Below are 23,275 nucleotides of genomic sequence, written 5' to 3'. Positions count from 1 at the left end.
CTGATTTTATAAACATTTTGCTGAATAATACAGGGCCCAACGTTAACTCAAATAGTGGGAATAAATAATAACGAAATTCGTAACAGTTTTGTAGCAAAGCATGATCAAAAGGCGAAATGAGATGTTTTCTGGGCGAAAACCGAATCAGTATTGTATAACCATCACAAACACAATAGCAAGAAGGCCACGTATATGACAAAATTAGCATTAGCCATTCATTCATTACATGGATACCGACTGTCTGTAATCATATGAAGAAATCTAGATGCCTACCTTCATGCTTAACTCGTTTCTCCTCATCCTCTTTTCTCAATTGTGCAACAGTTGGCTTGGGACGTTTTCTTTCCAATTATTTTTATTTCCAACTCGTCTCGAATGTGATAGATGCCCATCCCCCAACCGTCACTCAGGAAAAGTGGTAAAGAATATACCAATTCACCTCATAATCGATTTTGTATCAAACATTTATTTTAAACGGTTCAGAAAAATATGCAGCAGTTGGCCTGTACTTTCAAAGATATGAATAATGTGCGTTATTTGGGAGACAGGAGCCATTTGACAAGAGGCAAAGTAGTATGTTGTCAAATAATACAAATCTGCTTTGCGACGCACATTTATTATTGTTTTATTTTTTGGGGAAGTTCTTGTGTCTACGTGTCATGGTAAAAATGCTGCCCCAGGCCTCAAACCGTTTACTCAACTTCCAGGGTTTTGCAGAAACCAATGTGGTTGATTCTTTTTATTTTATTTTAAGTTTTTATTATCGTTGAAAATGAATAATTAAAGAATTTTGAGTAACTCCCTCCCCCTAAACTGACTAATTTGTTTTTTACAATCCCCCCAAATTTGGGTTGTCACTTTTAAAACCACCTCTCAAAATGTAGTCATATTACACTAAACAACCCCCAACATAAGATTTATTTATAATAAAAGGGTGTGTATTTTCTGACAACTTGATGTAGCTGTATGCAACAAAAAATAAGTGCTAAAAGCACAAGGAAAAACTACATACTACGGAGACTCCGAGTGACCAAAACGCGCCATTTTACTTTGTTTTGCCTAGTCCTTTTTTGTTGTGTTGCAAAGATTTTGGGCTACCGTAGAAGCAAGATGGCAGATAATCATGCCAGTTTCCTTTAAGTGAGGCTCATGTTATGTAAAATGCAAATTAATGACCTACAATTATTTTAAAAGAATAGACGATAATAATTTATTTTTGATTAACTTTCTAGTCAATATCCTTTTTTTTTAATTAATTGTTATTTTTTACCACTAGGAGGACCTAAATAATACACAATGTCTCTAAAGTAACTTCCTCTTCAAAAATGGCTTTTTTGTTTTCAACAACACCCCAAAATTTGGGTCGTTTCTTTCAATACCACCCCCAAAATATTTTCATATTACCCTAAATAATTACCCCCAAAAAGATTTGAGACATCCCAAAAAATAGGTATTCTTTTTGACACCCATTTAAAACAGCAAGATTATATATTTCATTTTAAATAGCACCATACATTGTGTTGTATTTTACTGTACAATCTCTAAAAAGTATAATTTGTATTAAAAACCCGGTTGCTTGGGTTATTTTGTGCAAATACACAGAATTTGGATCAAAATAAGCCAATTAGTAGATTTGGTTTCTTTTCACTTTACCCAATTTGTGTTATTATTCACCCACATTCTTTTTAGATGTACCAGATTTCTATTTATTTATCTTTACTTAGTATTATTTTAGTAAACGCTATCAGGATAGCTTATGATATTATATAATTTTCACAGCAATATAATCACAATGTGCAGCCTCTTCTCAAGGTTCTTTCATTTAACTCATGCTAAGGTTTTAGTAGTTTTTCCTTGGCTTCATAAAGGTTTTAGATCAGGGGATGGTGGAATCGTCTTTAGTCTGCACAGCCCTTGGAGACGTCTTGTGATTAAGGGCTATTCATATCAACATTACTTGATTTACTTGTTTATTTTTGCGATTGTTGTTTTGATGCGAGGGCCGATTATTTTCACCACAATTCATTTAAGTCGCACCGCCCACAGAGCAAGGCATGAAAGCATTGTGTGGTCAGGCGACATTCTTTCGGAGTTTATGAGAGCAAAAGTCTGTAATAGAAAAAAGTGTGTTGATGTGTGTTAGTAAAGCAAGAAGCTCAGTGTTGTCTTCTTTCCATTTATGATGACGTTTACCCTAAGATTTAATGCATGTTTCTGCAATCAGGTTTTTTTCTTCCTATTTTCCTTTATCTTTTTAAAAGTATCGGTATCGGATTTCCCTTTAATTTATGTGGCTCTCCTCACACAGTTGCTATTACTTTACATTATGTGTTGCCTGTCTGAATTAGTATCAATACTGGAGTTGTTAGGGATGGATCAATCCAAATATTGATATTATCAATACTGAGCGAGTTATTGGATCAGATCCATACCATCTTAAGATCGATACTGTCTTCCAGGTTCAACTTTAACTATAATGTGAGTCGTAAGAGAATACATACGTAATAAGTTTCAAATTCCATTCAATTGGGCTTACACTTTATTTGCACTACTTGTTATATCGTCAAAATATGTTGAAATTAAGGAACCATATTTTCCGCACTATAAGGTGCACCTGATTATTAGACGCACCTCCAAAACCACCCTTTCGTAAAATATGTATTTTATTATTTCTAAGGTGCCATAAACTATGAGATGAAAAACATATTTTATAAAACAGAAATATTAGGGATTCTGGTTTTAACTAAATTGAATTCATTAATTGATGAAGTGTTTTACCATATGTAGAACTGTCTTGTTGTAATTATGCGTTTTCAAATTGATTGACCTAATTTCTGCAAATGGAAGGGTTTTGGGTAGGTCTCATAGTCCTGAAAATACGGTGTTTTTGTTCTCTTGTTAAACAGTCATAGAGAAAAAATAATATCTATTTTTTATGGTAAATAAAGTTTGCATTGTAGTTATTAAGTAAAAAAATCTTTAGGCTGTTTTTGTTATGACTATAAACTACCTCAAAGGGGGCGGGGTTCAATAATTCAATGATCATGCAATGTCTCAGCAAAAAGTATCAGTATTGGATCGGTATTGATCAATACTACACTGTATTTGCTTGGATCGGATCGATACCAACGATCCCAGTATCGCCCACCCCTAGTAATTAGTTTATGTCTGTTAGTCTGTATGCAATTCGCTCTTCCACATTTCCCTCCCAACATGTTTTCCCCGCTGCTTGGAAAGTGTCAAACTGAGTTCAGAATGAATGGTCGAGTAGTTGGGATACACTTCTCATTTTAAAGCTGGATATCAATGGAGTTCCGTTGGGGAAGGGTAAGTTAATCGATTTTCTCAATTTATCTGAATGATTCAATGGACATTCAGTATTTAATCAATCAGTTTAATACTAAAACAAATGGGTAATAAGTGAGTTTTTATTCATTTTATTGGCCAGGGAATCATCTGATATTCTGCTTTTAAGTGCTTTATATACATTTTTGTCATCTTTCCCAATTTTAGATTTTTTATACCAGTTTTGTATCCTTAAATGTATCTGATGATTCACACAATTTATTTCAATTGCAAATGGCTTCTATTAAAAGTTGAAAAAGTAAAATAGACTTAAGTCTGGTTTGATTAGTGTTCATGACCCCACTTTTTCTATCGACCACACCCAAACCTTGATTACCACTAGATCTTTTTTAAATGAAGTATTAGGTAACATGTTTGGAAAAATATGTACGAATAAAACATCAGGACGGAAGGCAATACATTTATGGTATTGTACCGATTGGAGGTTTTTATGTGAACAGTATTCTCACTGTCAACCCTGGAGCTATCATACCGCAGCCAAATAATGACTTGCTTCATGCATGCTATGTGGTGAAGTCATCCTTTCGCTGAAGGATGGAGAATATTCTGCTCTTGGTATTTTGTCACGAGTAGGCCCATACATTTATCTTCAGGCTAGCAATGTTTTCCCAAGCAACCAGCCTCTCTCAACTGAATGGCCGTTTACAGTCTCTTCAACTTGCCCTATTCCAACTTCATTCTTAGGGTATTCTAAAAATAACTGGAAGTAAATCAAATGACTGATAATATTATTTTCCTCTAATGACTTCTGAAGTAGAATCATTTTGATTTTGGAAAAGACAATTGAATGTAAGATTTTATATACCTTTATGACAGACTCAGAGTTTCCTCTCGAAAATTTGAATGGTATAGTGGTCGGTATAGATTAGGAATTCAATTCAATCTGAGCAAAGAATTGGGCACAAGGAAGTGGCCTTTGATTGTCAGATTACGGATAGCATATTTTGAATCCCTTTAATCATTCATTAGAATGGCTTATAACCATAGCTATTGTGTTTAAAAAAAGTGGTGTTGTTGAATAGAGGAAGGAGGAAGGAGTTTGGATGTACCTCACCACTGTGTTTGCTACTCAGTTTCCAAAAATTATAAGATGATTTAGTAACCAGGAAGGTAACAACTGTGTTTTTGAGATTTTGTGTTTATGTGTCTTGTGAAAATGGTTGGAGGAATGGCGTGTTGCATTTTGTTTAGGAAAACCAAACACTGAAAGTGGCAATGAAAACGATGAAGTAATGGAGAGCAAACAAGAAGGGATGAAATTGAAACGAGGGTTGTTTTGAATGACAGAAATTGTGATGAGTAGTAAGTGAACGGACGGAGGGAATCTTAACATATTCCCCTGTATTTCCTCTGTATTAATTTATGAGTTGGTCTTTACAAACTTTTTGCTTCAGTTAAAATAAATATTAACCAAAAGATCTGCAGCTCTGTTCATGGGTCGGACAGGTATTGGGCTGGCTTTGTGAAATGAAAAACTGGCATTCACATCACATATTGGATTCCTACTAGATTCACGTTGTTTTCTATTGTATATGTGTAAGCCAAGTGTCTATGCAGTTTGTGTCTGATTGCATGCAGGTCAAAATCGTTTGGCTAAATGTCAAGCAATGCTTTGATAACAGTCTCAGCTTTGTGTAAACGAAAGAGGGAATACACTTAAGTATCCAAAATTTTGCTGACTGTGGAAATCCAAACTTGTTTTACTACATCAGCCTCAACTACCACACCCGCATCTGCCCCTTGTTGCTTATTTGAGTTCATACAAAAAGAAGAACAAATTGGAAATTTGCTGATTGTGCAAATTGCAGCAGTCACTGGGTGAAGGCCTAGTGAAGACTTTAGACTAGGGACTGACAAAATGATGATCACCATTTTTAGGGCCAATAAATTATATAAATTGGTGACTGGATTAGAGCGTTAGAAGGTGATGCTTTATTTATTTTCAAAAAAGAAATTTAACAGTGAGACTCTTCAAACTTTGTTTTTGTTTGTTTCTTTCAAATATTGACATATTCCTGCACCTTTTTAGTAGGGTTGTGTATTTTTGTGTACTTGGTTATACAATACGCACTTTGATATGCAGGGCATGATATGATTGAATTCAATACTAATCTAATGTAAATGATTCGAAAATTACAAAAATATATGTAATGTGCTTAGGGCTCATTCGTTTCTCTTAAACACATTCAAAATACAAATGTGCCTGCAATATGTTTCTTCTGCATACAGAAAGAATTGGAAATACAACGCTGTAACTGTAACTTAACAAACAAACCATACTTTTATCATTTAACCCCATACAACATTGTATAAGGTTTATTTGAAATAGAATAGAAATTATCAGCTGTTACCCTAAATTAAAAAAATATATATTTTTATCAGAGGGTATTTTAAAAAGCTGTAAAGGCTATAACAATATTTATCATAAACAAGTATCATTTTCAGTATATGCTGCAAACTGCTGAGACTGGTTTTGACGCCACTAAAAATTTTACAATGGTTCAATCTAATTGCCTAGGGTTGGGTCAAATAATCTGAATCAAAATGCTATGTTGTTTTCACATCTCGAGAGAAACCCAGATTGTCCTAAAAGGACGGCAGTTAATTACAAAACAGAAAAGCTTTTCCTCATAATAGAATGTTTAACATAGGTAAGTTGGATAAACAATGTGAGAGCTATTATGCTGAAATTAAATTGTTTGAGTTCAAACAAACAACAGAAAGTTATCTACTGCACAACAAACAAGCCTTTCCCGTCCTACAAGCTTGTCCCGTCCCACATTAAGGCCACAATGGTAATTGAGCCCCGCATAAAATATGAACACGAACTTACCCTTTTAGCAGGTTTTCTACATCAAATGTGGCGGAAAGAACTAGGCATTACTGATGACAGCGTGTTTGCTCGCTTGCATAATGCCTTCGGCTACCCCCGCTTTGAATTACACCCAGGTCCATACTATAAGTCCCCAATGTGAATTTTGCGCATAACTTGTGTTTTTTAAATGTCCGACATGCTATCCAACAAAAAGGAAAGAGGCTTGTGGTTTCCTTTTGATATGACTCATTAGCTTTTATTGAAGGTGGTGTCCGCAACTTGAAACTTTCATACTCTTTGCTGTCCTCTCCTGGCTTAAAATCATGATTGCAGCTCATACCTCAAGTACTAATAAACACTTCTGTTTTCACCCTTTTAGGGATTTGAGTTGGTGTTTGGACTTTATTTGGAACAGGCCTTTTCTTACTTTTAGCATTTTCAGGCTACACTAACAAAAAATTAGAACAAGCATCAAACCACTCTCCACCCGTCCTCTCAGCTTTTCTGCTTCCTAATGTGTTGCGAGTCCCGGAACAGAGGGGCTAAAAGTAACATAAAAGCAGATAGGCGTGATGAAAAATAAATTATAAAGGCTCCTTTAACTCAGTTGGGCATTGTCAACGTATACTTAATAGAGAAAATATTATACCCTCAACTTTTAAAGGAAATCTCAAACGACACACCCCACTCTTATACTGCTTCGATTTCTCATAAGCAAATTATCGATTCAATACCGGTTTTAAGTCATATTGGTAATAGCTTAAACGCTTCCATACTGTTTATAACGGTGAAGCACAAACTCTAATGATAGTATTTTTATTTTGGGAGACAATTGGTTGTCTAGTATACTTAATAAATGTGGCCACAAGTAGTATCTCCCTCAAAATAGTTGGCTAATGTGCTACCTAATATACAAGATGTGCACAATTTTATATCCTTTAGAAGATTACATAAATACAAGTATATTTGTGGCACATTACCTTCCTGTACTACCCCACAAAAGACCAATCCCGTCCTTTAAAGATAGCGAAAACCTAATTTATTGATGACTACACTTGACCATATGCTCAGCAATTGATCCATTTATCACAATCACGCTGCAGCCTTTCCCAGTTGACTGAGCTGACGAGCGTGATCATTTTATTTGTTTCACAACATATATCGTATTATTATGACGCACACACACTCGAATACACAGCTGCAGAAACTTTGCCCTCCAAAGAGATGTTATGTCAAAAAACAATAGGTCTGCAGAGCACAAGGGATCCTAAGGAAAGACAAACAAGCTGTTATATTACACATCAACTAAGAATGTAACATGACTAACACTGATTTTCGGTTGAGTACAAATCCCAGTGACTCTCTAGAAGCCATAAAATAATATTTAACAGTACTTTTGATTTAAAATGTGCTCGATGCATTTAATCATTGAAGGAAGTAAAATGTGAAAACAAATGCTTTGATGACAAACATGTCGTGAATTGTCTGTGAAATGTGAGTGCACAAACGACGTAATGTCATTTAAAACTTTTTGGGAAGTGTAAATGATCTTTATTGAAACTATTAACAAAAACAAGCCAGGGTCAGCATAGCAAGGTGATCATTGCATGAATGGTACTACACAGATGTCCTGTGGCTCCATCATGCTATGAATCTCTACAGGGCACTGATATATTATTTTGAAACCCTTTAATCGTGCAGACTTGTGTGAAATTGGGTCAAAATATTTTTTTTTTAATTGAATTTTCCTCATTGTCATTGATATCATTGCTGTGAAACATTTTATACAACTAGATCAGACATGGTACTCCAGGATAAAACATGTAACAAACACTCAAGGAGAAGAATAAGATAAGACTGTCAGGATAAATAGGCAAAAATAATTATAAAGTAGTGCTAAGCGATTAGACTAGCCAGACCCGGCTTGCGGGTATAAAAGCCCGAACCAGCCTGAGCCAAACCGATTAACCTGATTTGAGGGATCAAGCAGCAAGTAAACCTAAAATTTGAGATTTTTTTTTTGTGAGGAGGAAGGGTGATTTTTGGCCGTCTCTGGAAACAACCTTAACCCCCTCCCCGCCACACGCCTGTGTTCTGTGTCTGACAGTGCCGCCGGTGGTATGCCAAAACATGTCCCCCGAGATGAAATGTCTCCCACTCACACAAATGTTACTAAAACGACTCATTTTGGGGGGAATTGAACTGTAAACCCTGGAGAATTTTCTGCTTGTATACCTTGTAGAAATCACATTTGAGCAAGTTGAAAATATTAACTTGGGAGAAATTACATTGTTCTGCATGAAATCCTTCCACCCCAAGCCTTGTGTATCTACCTATCTATCTATCTACCCTGGTCATATCTCTCAAGAGGGGTGACCAACAACATGACAAACACATACACAAAAACAAAGAAAAGAAAACAGGAAAAAGTAGCAAAAGCATCAAAAAAAATTGACCATGGCCAACCCAAATGCCCAAACAGCCAAACAAGTTAAGCACCTCGGCACCCAAGTTGATCATTTTTTCAAGTTGATCATTTCGTCCTTCCTGATGAAACGGGACACAAGAAAGCGGCCATGTCACTCGGGTCAGGGGGACACAACACACTTATGTTCGACAGCAAGGCCCGACAAGTTTCACTGGTTTACCCCTGCCGCATCATACAGGTTCCCTGCCTATCCCTTAGAACGCATCAAAACATGGGCATGAAAAAGGTGTACAAAACCTTAAATTTGAAATAAACTTGATGAACATTATCAGAAAATGATAAGATGCAGTTGTGTAAAATGTTACTAACTAGAATGTCAAGTCAAGTCAAGTCATTTTTATTTGTATAGCCCTTAATCACAATAAGTCTCTAAGGGCTTCACAGATTAGTACACTATGTTACACAGACTATTTTTCAGCCGACAAGAAGAGTAGGTTATTATTCATATGCAATGGAGTAAAAGTGAGTTTTAAGTTTAGATTTAAACATTTCCACTGAGGTTGCAGATCGGATCTCAGGGGGAAGAGCATTCCACAGCACCGGTGCCCGGATGGAGAACGCTCTCGAACCAGCAGAACACTTCTTTGCTCTCGGGATCACCAGAAGACCGGCATTCTCAGATCGTAGGCTTCGGACCGGGACATAGGGGTAGATCAGATCTGAAAGATAAGAGGGAGCAAGTCCATGTATGATTTTGTACAATACTAAGAGAACCTTGAAGTCACATCTTTGGCTAACTGGGAGCCAGTGCAAGTTAGCCAAAATCGGTGTTATGTGATCGTACTTTTTTGTCCTAGTTAAAAGCCTCGCTGCGGCATTTTGTACTAGCTGAAGAGACTTGATTCTGGACTTCAGGAGACCGGAGAGTAGTGCATTACAGTAATCGTAATGTAATTCTTCTCTTTTTTTTGCTATTTTGAATTTAATTGTCTTTGTCACCCTTTTCTTTCTTAATACTCTTATTCTCGTCTACTGTTGTAAATAACAAGGTCTCTCCTCCCTCTAGCTTTCTTTCTTTCTCTTGTCTCTAGGCTCTCCTCAGGGACAACAACAACCACCATACTCTACCACTTAGCAAAACTGCACCTGCTGTCTTTCGTATGTTTGAATGTGTGCTGACAAGTCGTGTTCACTTTACATCTGCCGGCTGCATGTTAAACATGGATGCAAACAGCTTTCGTAAACTTATGAGTAAAACGCAAGCTTCTCTTTTAAAATATGGCCTTTCGGATAGACGTGTTGATGACTTTATACACGTAAGTGTTTGATTCGAACTTGAGTTTTGTAGCTTGAATTTTATTATTATTTATTTATTTATTTATTTATTATTTCTATGCTATGAGTGGATTATTGTTATCAGATTGGTAAACTGAATAGTTTCCTTCTTTAAAGGCTGCTTACAAAACACCAGAAAAAGTAAAAACTGAAAAACTGAATTATGTATATATAACCTGGCTCTTCCTTTGGATTTGCCTCTATACATTATTATTAGAATTGTCTTTATTGATTGATAACAACGTAGCGAACATTGCTTACAACAAGATTAGACATGGCACTCCAGGAAAAACATGTTATCAGGACTTAAAAGAGAAAAATACAATAAATAGGCAAAAATATTTACACGGTCGTGCTAAGAGAATGCCCATGTTGTAAGTGCATCAGATCAATAGTGCAGTGAAAAAAGTGCATCTTGGTAATGGTTTCATTTAAAAACAGTGCAATACCTTTTAGAAGCAACAAAATCGATAAGTCGATAAATAAGATATGAATATATTTTTTTATACATTGGCAAAATATATATTTTTCACTATGTTGTGTGCTTGTTTAGGGTGGTGATAGCCCTGGAGAAGAAATTGTGTCTAAACGTCTTAGTCCTTATTTCAATGCACCTATAGCGCCAACCAATTGGCAACTGGACAAAGCTGTGGTGGCCGGGGTAAAAGGAGTCTGTTATAAGGTTGTTGGTTCTGCTACGGTATCGCGAGCTAGCAACGTCGTCCAGACTGGGCAGAGAGCAGTCAATGATTTTATGGGTGTTAATAATTCTCTGTACGGTTTTCTGTCTGCTGCCATGCTTTCAGCACAATAAAATAATAATAATACATCGTATTTCAAAGCGCCTTGCACGGTACGCAAGGTCGCTGTACATATAAGTAGGACACAACAATAAAGGAAGAATAAAACAAGAGTAAATCAAGCAAGTAACAAATAGCAAAAAAAAAACATTAGAGTTAAAAGGGGCAGTATGTCAGGCAGATGGTCAAGAAAAGGCAAGTCTGAAAAGGTGAGTTTTGAGTCCGGATTTGAATGTAGACAGGGTCGCAAAATTTCGGAGGTCAGGCGGCAATGAGTTCCAGAACTAGGGGGGCAGAGCGGGTTAAAGCTCTGCTCCCCATGGAGGTGAAGCGGGCAGGGGGTATAGTGAGATGGAGGGAGGAAGGTGATCTGAGGGTGTGGGATGGCGTGGCAGTGTGAAGGTGGTAGGGAGGGGCAAGGTTACAAATGGGCCTGTAGGCGTAGAGCAGGATTTTGTAGTTGATTCTACGGTTGATTGGGAGCCAGTGGAGTTGCTGAAGGACAGGTATGATGGAATGGCGGGAGGGTGTTTTGGTGATGATGCGTGCAGCAGAGTTATGGACCAGCTGAAGTTCATGGAGAGACTTTTGAGGTAAAACGTAGAGGAGGGAAACTGCTGAAGTGACAAGGCTATGGACGAGGATGTTTCTTGTGTGTGGGGTGAGGGAGGGGCGGAGACAGTTGATGGAGCGCAGTTGGAAGTAGGCTGACCAGGTGATGTTATGTATATGAGAGTTAAATACCACACTCTATAACGTCGTATGGCAGAATTCTCTCCGCTTTGGCTTTATAGAAGGAGACAACATACATATTCAACTAAGATTAAAACAATCCACTACTGAAACATGGTGTAAATGTACGCTCTCGGGGGTCGGAATTTAGCATATATGTATTACCTCTTATAAAAATCAGTGTTTAATTTCAGAATTTTAATCATTTTTAATTTCTGGGATAATTTATGCATGCATACGATTGAAATTTAATGCATCCAACTTCATGTCTAGTCTCATTGATAAGACCTGTTGTATGTTGTCTATGACTGCACTTATTGGTTTCGCTCCTCCTCCAGGTGGTGGGTACGGACGGGGTGCGGGCTATGATGGAGTCGGCCCTGACGGCAAGAGACCGAGTGGGTGTGCAGGACTTTGTCCTGCTGGAGAACTACACAAGCGAGGCTGCCTTCATAGAGAACCTTCGAAAACGCTTTAAAGAGAACCTCATTTATGTAAGTGGTAACTGCTTCCTTGTTAAAACATCAGAAGATAACCTTTGTTTGCAATCAGTAACATACCTGGCAACCTCAGCCAATTACCTCCCTTATTAATGACGAATTCCCTTTTTAAGGGATAATAAACCTTTAACTTTTGTATCTTTTGAATTCTATTTTTTGATTATATACTTTGTTTACATGTATTTGTTGTTGTGGTTTTTATTTCCAATTACTGTATTTTCACAACCATTGGGTGCACATAAAAGTCTCGGATTTTTATTTAAATTATGCGGTGAGCCCTATTCAGCGGTGTGCTGTGTGTGATGTATGGTGGCGGACGTAGCTCAGGATGCCATGAGGCTGCTTAAGGGTGAAGTTTGGGCATTGTCTCTAAAGGGTGTATTGGGTCACCGCTGAAGGGTCAGGTGTGGGCGTATATATAAGGCTAGGTTCTCAATGCAGAGCGTAATGCTCATTTCCGATTTTCTGGGTGAAATCGGATGTCTTTGAGAGATTGCTCACAGTTCCAGCTAAACGCGACTTGCTTGTGGTCACCTGTGACTTCTATGCATCCCCTGTGTGAACGGGACAAAAGGACACGTGACGTCAAACTCAATGCGTCAATTGTTTGCGGAAGTACTCATGAATGCAAACGCCCAAGCGTATCTAGCAATTTGAAAGTTATTGTGCTACCGCGGGCTGAACAGAGTTGTCCCCCCAAATATTAATTGAATCGAAAACCTCACTTTCCCTCCATTGAATGCTTTCTGTGTTTTTGTCCGCCGTGGTTTGTTGACTTCTACGCTACGCGGAAGAACATGGAAACCCATCAGCCACGAGAGAATTAAGGCTTAATGATTCGATGGTTCACAAATAGAGGGGGCTGAAAAAGGAACTCCGACAAGGTTTTATCTGTGTGTTTCACTTTGTAATCAATACTTAAATAAACCACCCGTGCCATGCGTTGCTCCCTGTGTATGTGTTGAATACGGAAAATGAACCAGGAGACTGCGCCTTTTAACATGTGCGCCCTATAGTCGTGAAAATACGGTATTTTTATTTCAGGACTGACTTATTATTTTATTTATATATATATATATATATATATATATATATATATATATATATATATATATATATATTTCCAATTTTTCACATTTGTTTATTGATATGTTTATCCATTTTTTAAAAAACTCTATACTGTTGACACGTTTCATATAAATATACCCTAAATAAATGTATTAAAAAACTAAAATTATAAAGGCATGAAAATCTCTCACCTTTGGGAGAAGTTCACTGTTTTGAAATAAAAAAAATGGATGACCTATGTGAATTGTATAGATCCCCCGAGAAAATGTTTTGAGTTGCGTACGGCTGTATTGTGAGATTTCCCAGAGTGAATCAGGCCTTTTGAGGTGGAGCGTTTGAATTCAAATCAGTGAAATTAGTGCCAGCAAGAGTACTGCGCATTTGATTTTATCTCATTATCACACTATTTTTATTAAGTTACCAGAGACGAATGTTAGAGAATAGATACAAAACAGAAAGTCATTCTGAAAGATATAGATAAAGTGAGACAAAGATCTGATCAAAGCGACTCCTGCCATCTAATAGTGATATATCATATTGTAATAGTTTTGCGTGGTGTTGGAAGAAGTTGAAAGCTTTAGGTACTTGGGTTGTGATGTGGCTGCAGTTGGTGAAATGGAGTGCGAGGTATTGTGAATCAAGGAAGCAAGGTTTTGGGTGCTCTGAGGAGAACGATGAGCAACAAGAGTATGAGTATGGATGTTAAGAGGGGACTGTATGAGAGTGTGATTGTGCCGACTGTGTTGTATGGTGCAGAGACTTGGAGCCTGAACACAGATTTGAGAAGGATATTAAATGTTTTTGAGATGAAGTGTTTGAGGAGTATGTTAGGAGTGACATTATTGGATAGATTGAGAAATGAAATTGTGAGAGACAGAACCTGGAGTAGTAGTGGAACTGAGCAAGCTTGTGGATAAGAGAGTACTCTGTCGGTTTGGACACATGGAGAGGATGGATGAGGAGCAAATGTTGAAGAGAATCTACAGAGCAGAAGTAAACGGAAGGAAACCAAGAGGTGGCCGCGATTGACGTGGATGGATGGTGTTATTAAGTGCACTGCAGGAAAGAGGTCTAAATGTAGTTGAGGCTAGAGCTCTTGTTGGTGATCGGAATAAGTGGAGAGGTGTTATAAAAGGATAGTGGGATGTTTAGACGTGTTCAATGGTATGGGCAGGGCACCCGTATGATGCAGCAGGGGTAAACCAGTGAAATCTGTCGGGCCCTGCTGTTGAACAGAAAAGTGTGTTGTGTCACCCTGACCCGAGTGACATGGCCGCTTTCTTGTGTCCCGTTTCATCTTGAGGGACGAAAGCATGACCGACTTGGGTGCCGAGGTGCTTAACTTGTTTGGGTGTTTGGGCATTTGGGTTGGCCATGGTGCAAACATTTTTGTGTGTTTTTTTTTTTTGCTACTTTGTTTTTGTGTATGTGTTTGTCTTGCTATCGGTCACCCCTCTCGAGGGATATGGCCAGGGTAGATAGATAGAATAGTTTCGAGAGACTTGATACTGACTGATCAGCCGCACCAAAGCCTTTAGGATAGTTAAAAAAAAACTATTTTTACGTTTTGGCTCTCAGAACTATGGTTTTGAAAACATTCATTCGTCATGGAACTGTGCGATAGTAATGTACTTTTAATGTACCTTTTTTTGTTGCTAACATAATCAACCAGCTGTACGACATTTTACCATTCTATCAACAAATTCAATCGTTTAAGGTAAAACATTTAAATTCAACTTTTGGATTACAAGTTGTCTTCTGAAGTGAGTATAAATCATACTTGAAATGTGCATATGAATTGTGACTATATCTTATCTTTCAGACTTATATCGGCTCGGTGCTGGTGTCTGTTAACCCATATAAAGACTTGGAGATCTACACAAAAAACCACATGGAGCGATACCGTGGGGTCAACTTCTATGAGGTCTCACCACACATGTAAGAATTTTGGTTGAAACCAAAAGGCAAACAACCTTAGCATAATCTATGATGTGGCATTTACAGCGTTTTATGAGATTAATATGTTATCGTTTGTACCCGCGAGCGTTTTGAAGTCAGATGTGCATATCGAGAGGACTAAGTACAGAGAGCCATGGTAGACAATATAGCAAGGGTAGCTGGAACTATATTGCAGTGGCGGGTCGTGCCTTTCACACCTCGGCCTTCAGCTAGAGTCTGATTAAGTGTTGTGTCGGGGGCAAACAAAACGCACTATGAGCCTTCTCTTGGAAGTGAAATTTGCCATTTTATTCATAAGGACTCGGGTTAAAAGTAAGTGACCCCCACCACATGCCTGGTAATCTGCGTCCGAGCCGGAAATGCTGACTGCACTAGGGGCCGTCAGGCAAAAACACCTGCACCACGCAGATGCGTGTTAAGTTAATCCTATATTTTGTAACAAAAAAAAAGTCAAACAATACTGTACAAACAGAGACAAAAAAAAACAATGACGAGTGGATAACTAAAAAAAGAGTGAGCAAGAGAGACGCTTGACCTGACCCGAACGTAATGATCGACATTTTAGGCCCGATTCATTCCAAAATTTGGTCAAGGTCTGGCTTGGACTAATGCTTAAGATCTTACCTTTGAGCAGAAAGTGGCAGCCAAACCCTTTTCCCGCTTGCAAATGGCTTGCTCACTTTGGAGATATCTGACCTTTCGCTACTAAATCAATACAAGCATGTTTTTGGAATATGGGAGGAAACCAAAGTGCCCGGAGGAAAGCCACGCAAGCACGGGGAGAACATGCAAATTCCGCACAGGAAGGCTGGTAGCTGGGTTTGATCCCATGACCTCAGAACTGTGCCGCAGACCGGCTAACCACTTACCTGCCGTGCCGCCCTGGAATTATTTAGTTTGATCTAATTTAAGTATTGGTGGATAAAATAAAATAGACATCACATGATTCATAATTTAAAGGCCAGCATATAAGGCCTTGCAGGCCCTGGCGGCCCACTGCTGCTATATTGTAATATGAACTTTGTAAAGATGTAAAGTTTGTACTCGTAAAGCAAAAGGTTAGTTGTATACATACAATAACAGGTCTAGTAAATGATGATGAATATTTTTTCTTCCACAATGACATAACACATGACACCCCCTCCCTAAACATAATCAGACCGTAAACATAGGAACAAAATTAGCTCACCGTCACACTCTCAATTTCTGCTTATTTTAGTAGATGCCATGCCACAACTCAAAAGTGTTTATTTGGAAAGTTGCCACAGGAATGCTGAGGTAATTCGTGGTAAATCCTCCCAAGACCATAAGGTCAGTTACTAAACAAACATATTCTCAATGGAGACCGAGGTGACGTCAACCAAGTTTTCTCACACTAACCCACTCATTTTCTGATGTGGTGGATTCTACGCCTGTGCTTCAATGCAAATGTTTGCTCTCACTAAGTGGGAATTGGGAAAAAAATGGAAAGTGGAATTCGAGAAAAAGATTAGCGAGGTGTACAAATTTATCTAAGCAAATAATACTCAGAGGTGCCAAACTCATTTTAACTCTAGGGCCCAAGATAGAACAAACATTCTCTCGGGGGCCGGACCAGTAGATTGAGGAGAAAGAAAAAAAGAGAAAGAAATGAGAGAAAGAGAGGGAGAGAAAAAGAGTGTGGGACAAGGAAAGAGAGAAAGGGAGAAAGAGAGAGAATGTGAGAAACAAAAAAGATCAAAAGAGAATTAGTGAGAGAGGGGGAAAGAAAGAGAGAGAAATAAATAAATCCAAAGAGAAATAGAAAGTGAAGAGGAGAACAAAGGGGAGAGAAAGAAAATGAGAAGGGGAAAGCAAGAGACAGAGACTGGTTGCCAGCCAGTCTCAGGGCACACAGAGACAGACAACTCACTCGCTCATTCACACTTAGGGACAATTTGGACCAGCCAATCAACCTGACATGCATGTTTTTGGAATATGGGAGGAAACCCACACAAGCACGGGGAGAACATGCAAACTCTACACAGGAAGGTTCGATCTCATGACCTCAGAACTGCGCCCCACACACGCTAACCACTCAGCTGCCGTGCAGCGGTTCAATTCATATTGCATACAATGTTTTGTGGTTTTGATGAGCAACATATAATAATAATAATAATACATTGCAATAATATGTACTATGCATTAATATACATACCCGGACACACCACGTGGAAGTTCTTACTGAAGCATCAATGTCATTGGAGCTCTTATCGTAGTCTAAATTTCATGCGATTTATAATCTGGTGCACTTTATGTTATGAAAAATACATGATAAAAGACTTTTGGGAGTGCACCTTATAATCTGGTGCGCATTTAGTGCAGAAATTACAGTACTTACCTGAAGTGAAATTTGCTGTTCAGTGCTTTGTTATTCGACATATTGAGTACAAAATAACTGGATTTGCTTTTTTTAAAAGGTCATGGTTCACTCTAAATGTCTCCAAATTTAACTATATTCTGCTACAGTTATTAATATCGCACTTTTATTGTCACAGTGTATTTTCATGGGGTAATTTTTGGGCCACAGCTAAATTATAAATTATCAGTAATAAGACTTCGACATGTGTTATCCATTTACTTTTCTAGTTATGCTGTGGCTGATAACTCGTACCGTTCCATGAGGACGGAGAGGAAAGACCAGTGTATTTTAATCTCTGGCGAGAGTGGCGCTGGGAAGACGGAAGCATCTAAGAAGATCCTGCAGTACTACGCTGTGACATGTCCAGCTAGTGAACAAGTGCAGACCATCAAAGACCGCCTTCTGCAGTCCAACCCAGTGCTAGAGGTGGGAGGCTAATGCTATCTTCAAACTGATCGCCAAATAATGTGTTTGGGAAATAAATGTATTCCTTATTTTTTGGGGGGGGATTTAATTCCCAGGTGTTGCCCAGATATGTCTGTTGAATGTATAATATTCAATGTCAGATGTTTCTCTCAAACGGGAAGTGCGGGTGCCAGCCAATTTTTGCCATTTTGACTCATTTTTTAGTTCTGTAACTATTCAGACATGGGACGTATCAAAAGCTTCAATCCTCATCTTTATGAGATAAAAAAAGTATGTTTCTCGCTTTTACCATAAACAACAGTTGAACAGTTGAAGTTAAAAATACTTGTTTCCAAGAAAATCGGCTTTTTGTGAAACGATGCATTTTAAGCAGAACTTTTACTTCGGTGCTTTTCTTTTTGCATTTGTGTTGCCTCCAATATTTTAACAATGCTTTACATAAACACAATAGCACTTTTCTTGCAAATAAACATTTTATTGCAAGAACATTCAACTTATGCATGAACGATGTATGAATTTTGCAAGAACTTTTCAGCGCCCGATTTTACTAGTAAAGTGATCACACAATTTTGGTCACTCAGATGCCGCCCACACACTCAATCGCTGGATAGAGAAAGCAACACGAGGAAGTGGGGCCTCCTCGATGTGCGAACAAAGATCTAATCAAAGCGAAACTTCCCATCTAGTAGTGATTTGTTAGAACTGAAATAATTCCCAGAGGCTTGATACTTACTGATCAGCAGCGCCAAAGCCTTAAGAACATTTCTTTAAACTTGTTTTTCTTTCTTTATCAGTTCCCAGATCGGGCTCAAATACAGAAATTCTCATATCTCGAACAAATTTTCCCCATAATAAAAAATTGAAAACCATTTAATCCGTTCTCACCCAACTAAAATCATCCATGTCACCCTTACATAGCTATAAACACACATCTTTCTAATTACTAAAATCACATTCAAATAATAATCAAGCATATAAATACACTTTTTAGATGAATATGATGATATTTAAAAGATAAAATGTGAATTCATAATGAGCGCTTACTATGAAGGAAGTCGGCGGTTGTTAACTGAGGCATATTTGTGGCGGGGAGGAGTGAAGGAATAGAGGTGCAGGAGGAATGAGGGGGCATGAGGGACTATTTATGTTGCATATGCCCTGATTGTACACTTAGTTACTGTAACTTTAAATTAACCTAAATTAAATAATGTTTACTGCACTAATTCTATTTTTTTAAATGTTATGTTTATTATTTTGCCCTTAAGCTTTTTCAGTTTTTACTTTTCTTCACTTTCCCTTGCCTTTTTAGCTGGGTTCACAAAACCTTCCCTTCCTAAAGGTAATTTTAGTGATCAGGAGATTTGTCGTTGCCTCCACTTCCAAATGCTATGGAAACACGTAAAGCAAGTCTCATTAAAAAGAGCTGTAGCATGGCCTAGAGATAGGGTCTGGAAATTCTCGTGACTTGGATTTTCTTTTGGCAAGGTATTTCTTAAAAGACATATTGTGTGTCGAATTTCTTGTAACTAGAGTAACTCGTATGGAAAAGATAATTTGTGTTTCTAAACTGCCCTTGTCCTTGACTTTATGCTACTTCACTCTTTGATGCTCTGTTTCGAAAGCATTAATCCTTATCTCTTAATGAAAACATACTTCCTTGTCCTTTCTCTCCTTACTTCAGGCCTTTGGTAATGCCAAGACGTTGCGAAATGACAATTCCAGTCGCTTTGGCAAGTACATGGATATCCAGTTTGACTTCAAGGTAAGCAGGACTGCCTGATTTACAACTAAGCTTAATTCAAAACTTTGGGGTTGCTTAGAAATATCTTTATTTTGAAGGAAAAGCCCAGTTTTTTGAAAGAAGATAATGTGAAATACACCCCATACATTGTTAATGTCGTAAATAACATTTTTATTTGCAAATATCTGGGTTTTAATGCAATATCTACATAGAGATACAGAGGCCTATTTCCAGCAACCATCACTTCAGTGTTTTTATAGTACATTGTGTTTGCACGTAACGTTACAAGGTAAATGGATGATTAGAAAACAGTTATTGCAGCTGAAAAACAGTTTAGTTGGATAGAGAAGCTGTAAAATTGATCTTCTTTGGATCTAATTAAGTATCTGAAGTTCCACATTTGTGGGTGTGATTAAACTTTCAGAATGGCCAGAAAAAGAAAGCTTTTGTGTGAAACCCGACTTCTCCTGGTCTAAGAAATGATGGCTATTTCATTTGAAAAAATTGCCAAGAAACTGAAGATTTCCTACAACGGTGTGTACTATTCCCGTCAAAACAAACAGGCTCAAACAAGAGTAGAAAGAAAAGTGCAAGGCACAAACAAGCATGAGGACAAGAACATTAGAGTCTCTAGTTTGAGAAATGGAGGCCATACAGGTCCACAACTAGCAATCTGGTTAAATAGTACCCACAAAACACTAGGGTCAACATCTATAGTGAAGAGGCTGGCCCTTCAAGGTAGAGTGGCAAAGAAAGAGTCATATCAGAGACTGGCCAACACGACGACATTTGATTAAAAAAGTGTGACTTTTTAATGGAAAACCAAATATTTTCCGGGTTTTGAACATTATTGTATGTGGAATGTATTCAGTTCTGATTTTCAGCATATAAGTTCTTGCAGCCGAGTCTCCATGTTGTATAACGTAATGATCCAACTCCTCCACTCCTGCATCCGCGTTCATGGCCCCACAATATTTACCCTGACCTGCATGAACAATTTAGTACCCCAGCTTACTACCGCTCTCCTCCCATACCCCCTCACTCTGCTCCCCTATATGTCCCTGGCCTCTCTCACGTCGACAGGGAGCACCGGTGGGAGGTCACATCATTAATTACCTGCTGGAGAAATCACGTGTGGTCCACCAGAACCACGGCGAGAGGAACTTTCACATTTTCTATCAGCTGATTGAGGGTGGCGAGGAAGACCTGCTCAGACACCTGGGCTTAGAACGGAATCCTCAGCAGTACCAGTATCTGGTCAAGGTAGGGATGCTACACTTGTAATTGTGTGTTTTGTTTCACATGTATCACGTGTATGAAAATACAAATCGTCTACTGTTATCAATGATGCAGTGGTGGATTTAATTTTTCCTTTTGAGGTCACATTGAGAAGAAAACAGTGGCCACTTTTATTTATCCATTCATTAGTTCACTGTATTAATTGGTTATAACCCATGTTTGTGTATAATGCACACCCCTAATTTTAATTAAAGAAAAAAACATTTCTCAGCTCAAACTTTGCTGTTGTGTGCAATGGGAATTGAACCCGGGTCACGGTGGTGAGAGTGCAAAATCCTACCTACTGGACCCAGTGGTTTGGATGAAAACTATAAAGGCATTAGATTTCATCTCATCGTCACTTTGTTTTTTGTTCACTGTACCAGAGACGAATGTTATTTTATTGTACATTTCACAAGTTACGATGACAATAAATTCTATTTTATTCTTCTGTTCTAGTCCAAGCATTGTAAGTGACAAACGTTGTTGAATACATTCAGCCATGATTTAAATCGTTTATTGACAACGTAAAGTATGAACACAAAACCAACATAATGTTCACGATTAATGTCTTTTAAAGTCTGATTCATCATCAGATACACCAAAGATTTGCTTCCCTCGTCGTGCTGTTTTGTGTTTTCAGGACTACTTCCTGTGGCCTCCTTTCTCTAACTGTCGTCTCTGGTACCGTGAGTAAAAATAGTGGTTAATGAGATGAAATCCAATACCTTTTCATATGTCACCTATATAACTAGCAGTCTTTTGGAAATGATTGGGTGCTCTCACGGGTGCAACCCAGATTTGAGACTTCTTGCATCCAATTCTTTGCAATTGTGGTCAGCGATACTCTTTGTCTAATTAATCATTACCTAAATACCATAAAACCTTGTGTATAACGCACAAATAAACTAAGTTTTTTTGTAGGTTCAAAAATGCGCTTCATAGAAGAATAAATACCGCATTTGTGTCTTACTTACTGTATTTGACATATTTTCTGTAATTTACCAAGGACATTAATATCCTTGTTTGTTTTGTTTTTGAGCATACACCCCTACAATCATTTAGTGGTTGTTAGTTTCACAAAGATTTAGAATTTTTGGAAATAAAATAAATAAATATATATATATTGTAAATTAGCATGTTTAGGTATTGATATTGTTATACAGTGTTTTCATGCTGCGAGACCTTTAAAAATGGTTGGCAGGCTACAAATGGGATGTGATTTTTGACACTATTGCTATATTGTATCTAAAGATGGCACTCAAGTTTAAAAATTCCATTGAGTTTTTGTACATACTGGAGGATTAATTAGTTTTTTGTTTCTAAAAAATAAAAGTAAGTAGTGTTCAACTGACTAACTTTTTTCTATAGTATAGACAGCTCAATGAAAGTTTTCGATGTTTTACGCCCCGCAGACGCCAAACACTTGGGGAATTTGATTGGTCAAAATGCATTTTTTGAGCTCTCTGTGCTGTTTAAATTTGTTGTGTGTAAAAAAAAGGCTTAAATTTTTGTATTTCATTTTTTTCTTTATAGATTTATAAATATTTAAATTCATGTTTTCTGTGTTTTTCAGTGTTACCGTTAACGGGATACTTTTGATTTCCTTTCCTCCCTTTGAAGTTACTCACTTAAATACATAATAAATGGTAATATTTAGATTAAACAACCAAAACAACATGAAGAGCCGTTTGCGAACCAAAAGAGTCAGCTCTTTTTAGTGAGCTGAGCTGAAAAAGCCAGTTCTCTGAAAAGAGTCAGAACTCCCATCTCTTCAACAGACCATCTGCTTCGTCGAGAATGAAAGTAAACTCGGGTCAAAGACATGTTCCGTATTTAGAGCGCATGTGTCAAGTCGCGGTCTTCATCGGTACCCCCGCACACTCGAAGAAATTGGGGACCGAGCACCAAAAATATCAAAAGTATCTGATACTATGCGCCAATTGCCCCTAAAAAGTGCCCCTACACACCTGATGCCTGAAGCAAAATGACAATCACGAGTAGCATCGCGCTCACTTGGCGCTAGGGGCTGTAGCAGTTTTGTTTTTGTTGCTTACGTTGCTTTATTATTTGGTAATAAATATTACTCCAGCCGAAGCAGCTTTAAGAACAGTTGAGAAGTAACTGTGTGTAGAATACTGTGCGAATATATTTGAGAGAGAAGTAATCCCAGTAGGAGTTTGCCTTAATGGGCTTTATGTCAGCTTCTGCTCTCTGGGGGCCAATGTGCCTTTAGGCACTAATGGAACTCCATAAACGTTAAATGAAAAACATCTCAGATGTGTTTTTGTATACAGTAGTGTTTACAAGGTAACACGTTGCCACCCTTCCTGATTTGTAGATGTTTGTGGATATATCTGACTTTAAATTAAAAACAAAATTAAGAAAAGACGGTGAGGTGAGGTACTCGAGTTCATTTTGTTGGACACTAATTACCGTATTTTCCA

General features: G+C 37.9%; 1 protein-coding gene across 2 annotated transcripts in view; it reads left to right on the top strand.

Moving 5' to 3' along the window:
• Window positions 1–23,275, top strand: part of LOC148358550 (unconventional myosin-Ic-like) — a 77,488-nt gene that overhangs the window by 26,955 nt on the left and 27,258 nt on the right. For both annotated transcript variants that reach the window (XM_088344962.1, XM_088344961.1), the window contains exons 2-6: window positions 11,815–11,970; window positions 14,867–14,982; window positions 17,611–17,809; window positions 19,491–19,571; window positions 20,634–20,813. In XM_088344962.1, the coding sequence (XP_088201088.1) occupies window positions 11,842–11,970; window positions 14,867–14,982; window positions 17,611–17,809; window positions 19,491–19,571; window positions 20,634–20,813 (705 nt within the window). In that variant the 5' untranslated portion in view covers window positions 11,815–11,841. The remainder of the gene's footprint in view (window positions 1–11,814; window positions 11,971–14,866; window positions 14,983–17,610; window positions 17,810–19,490; window positions 19,572–20,633; window positions 20,814–23,275) is intronic.

Source organism: Urocampus carinirostris, chromosome 10 (assembly GCF_059441175.1).
Source record: "Urocampus carinirostris isolate Australia breed hairy pipefish chromosome 10, RoL_Ucar_1.0, whole genome shotgun sequence".
NCBI classification, from domain to species: Eukaryota; Metazoa; Chordata; class Actinopteri; order Syngnathiformes; family Syngnathidae; genus Urocampus; species Urocampus carinirostris.
The sequence above is the reverse complement of the archived record's forward strand: the minus strand, read 5'-3'. Positions and strand labels throughout refer to the sequence as shown.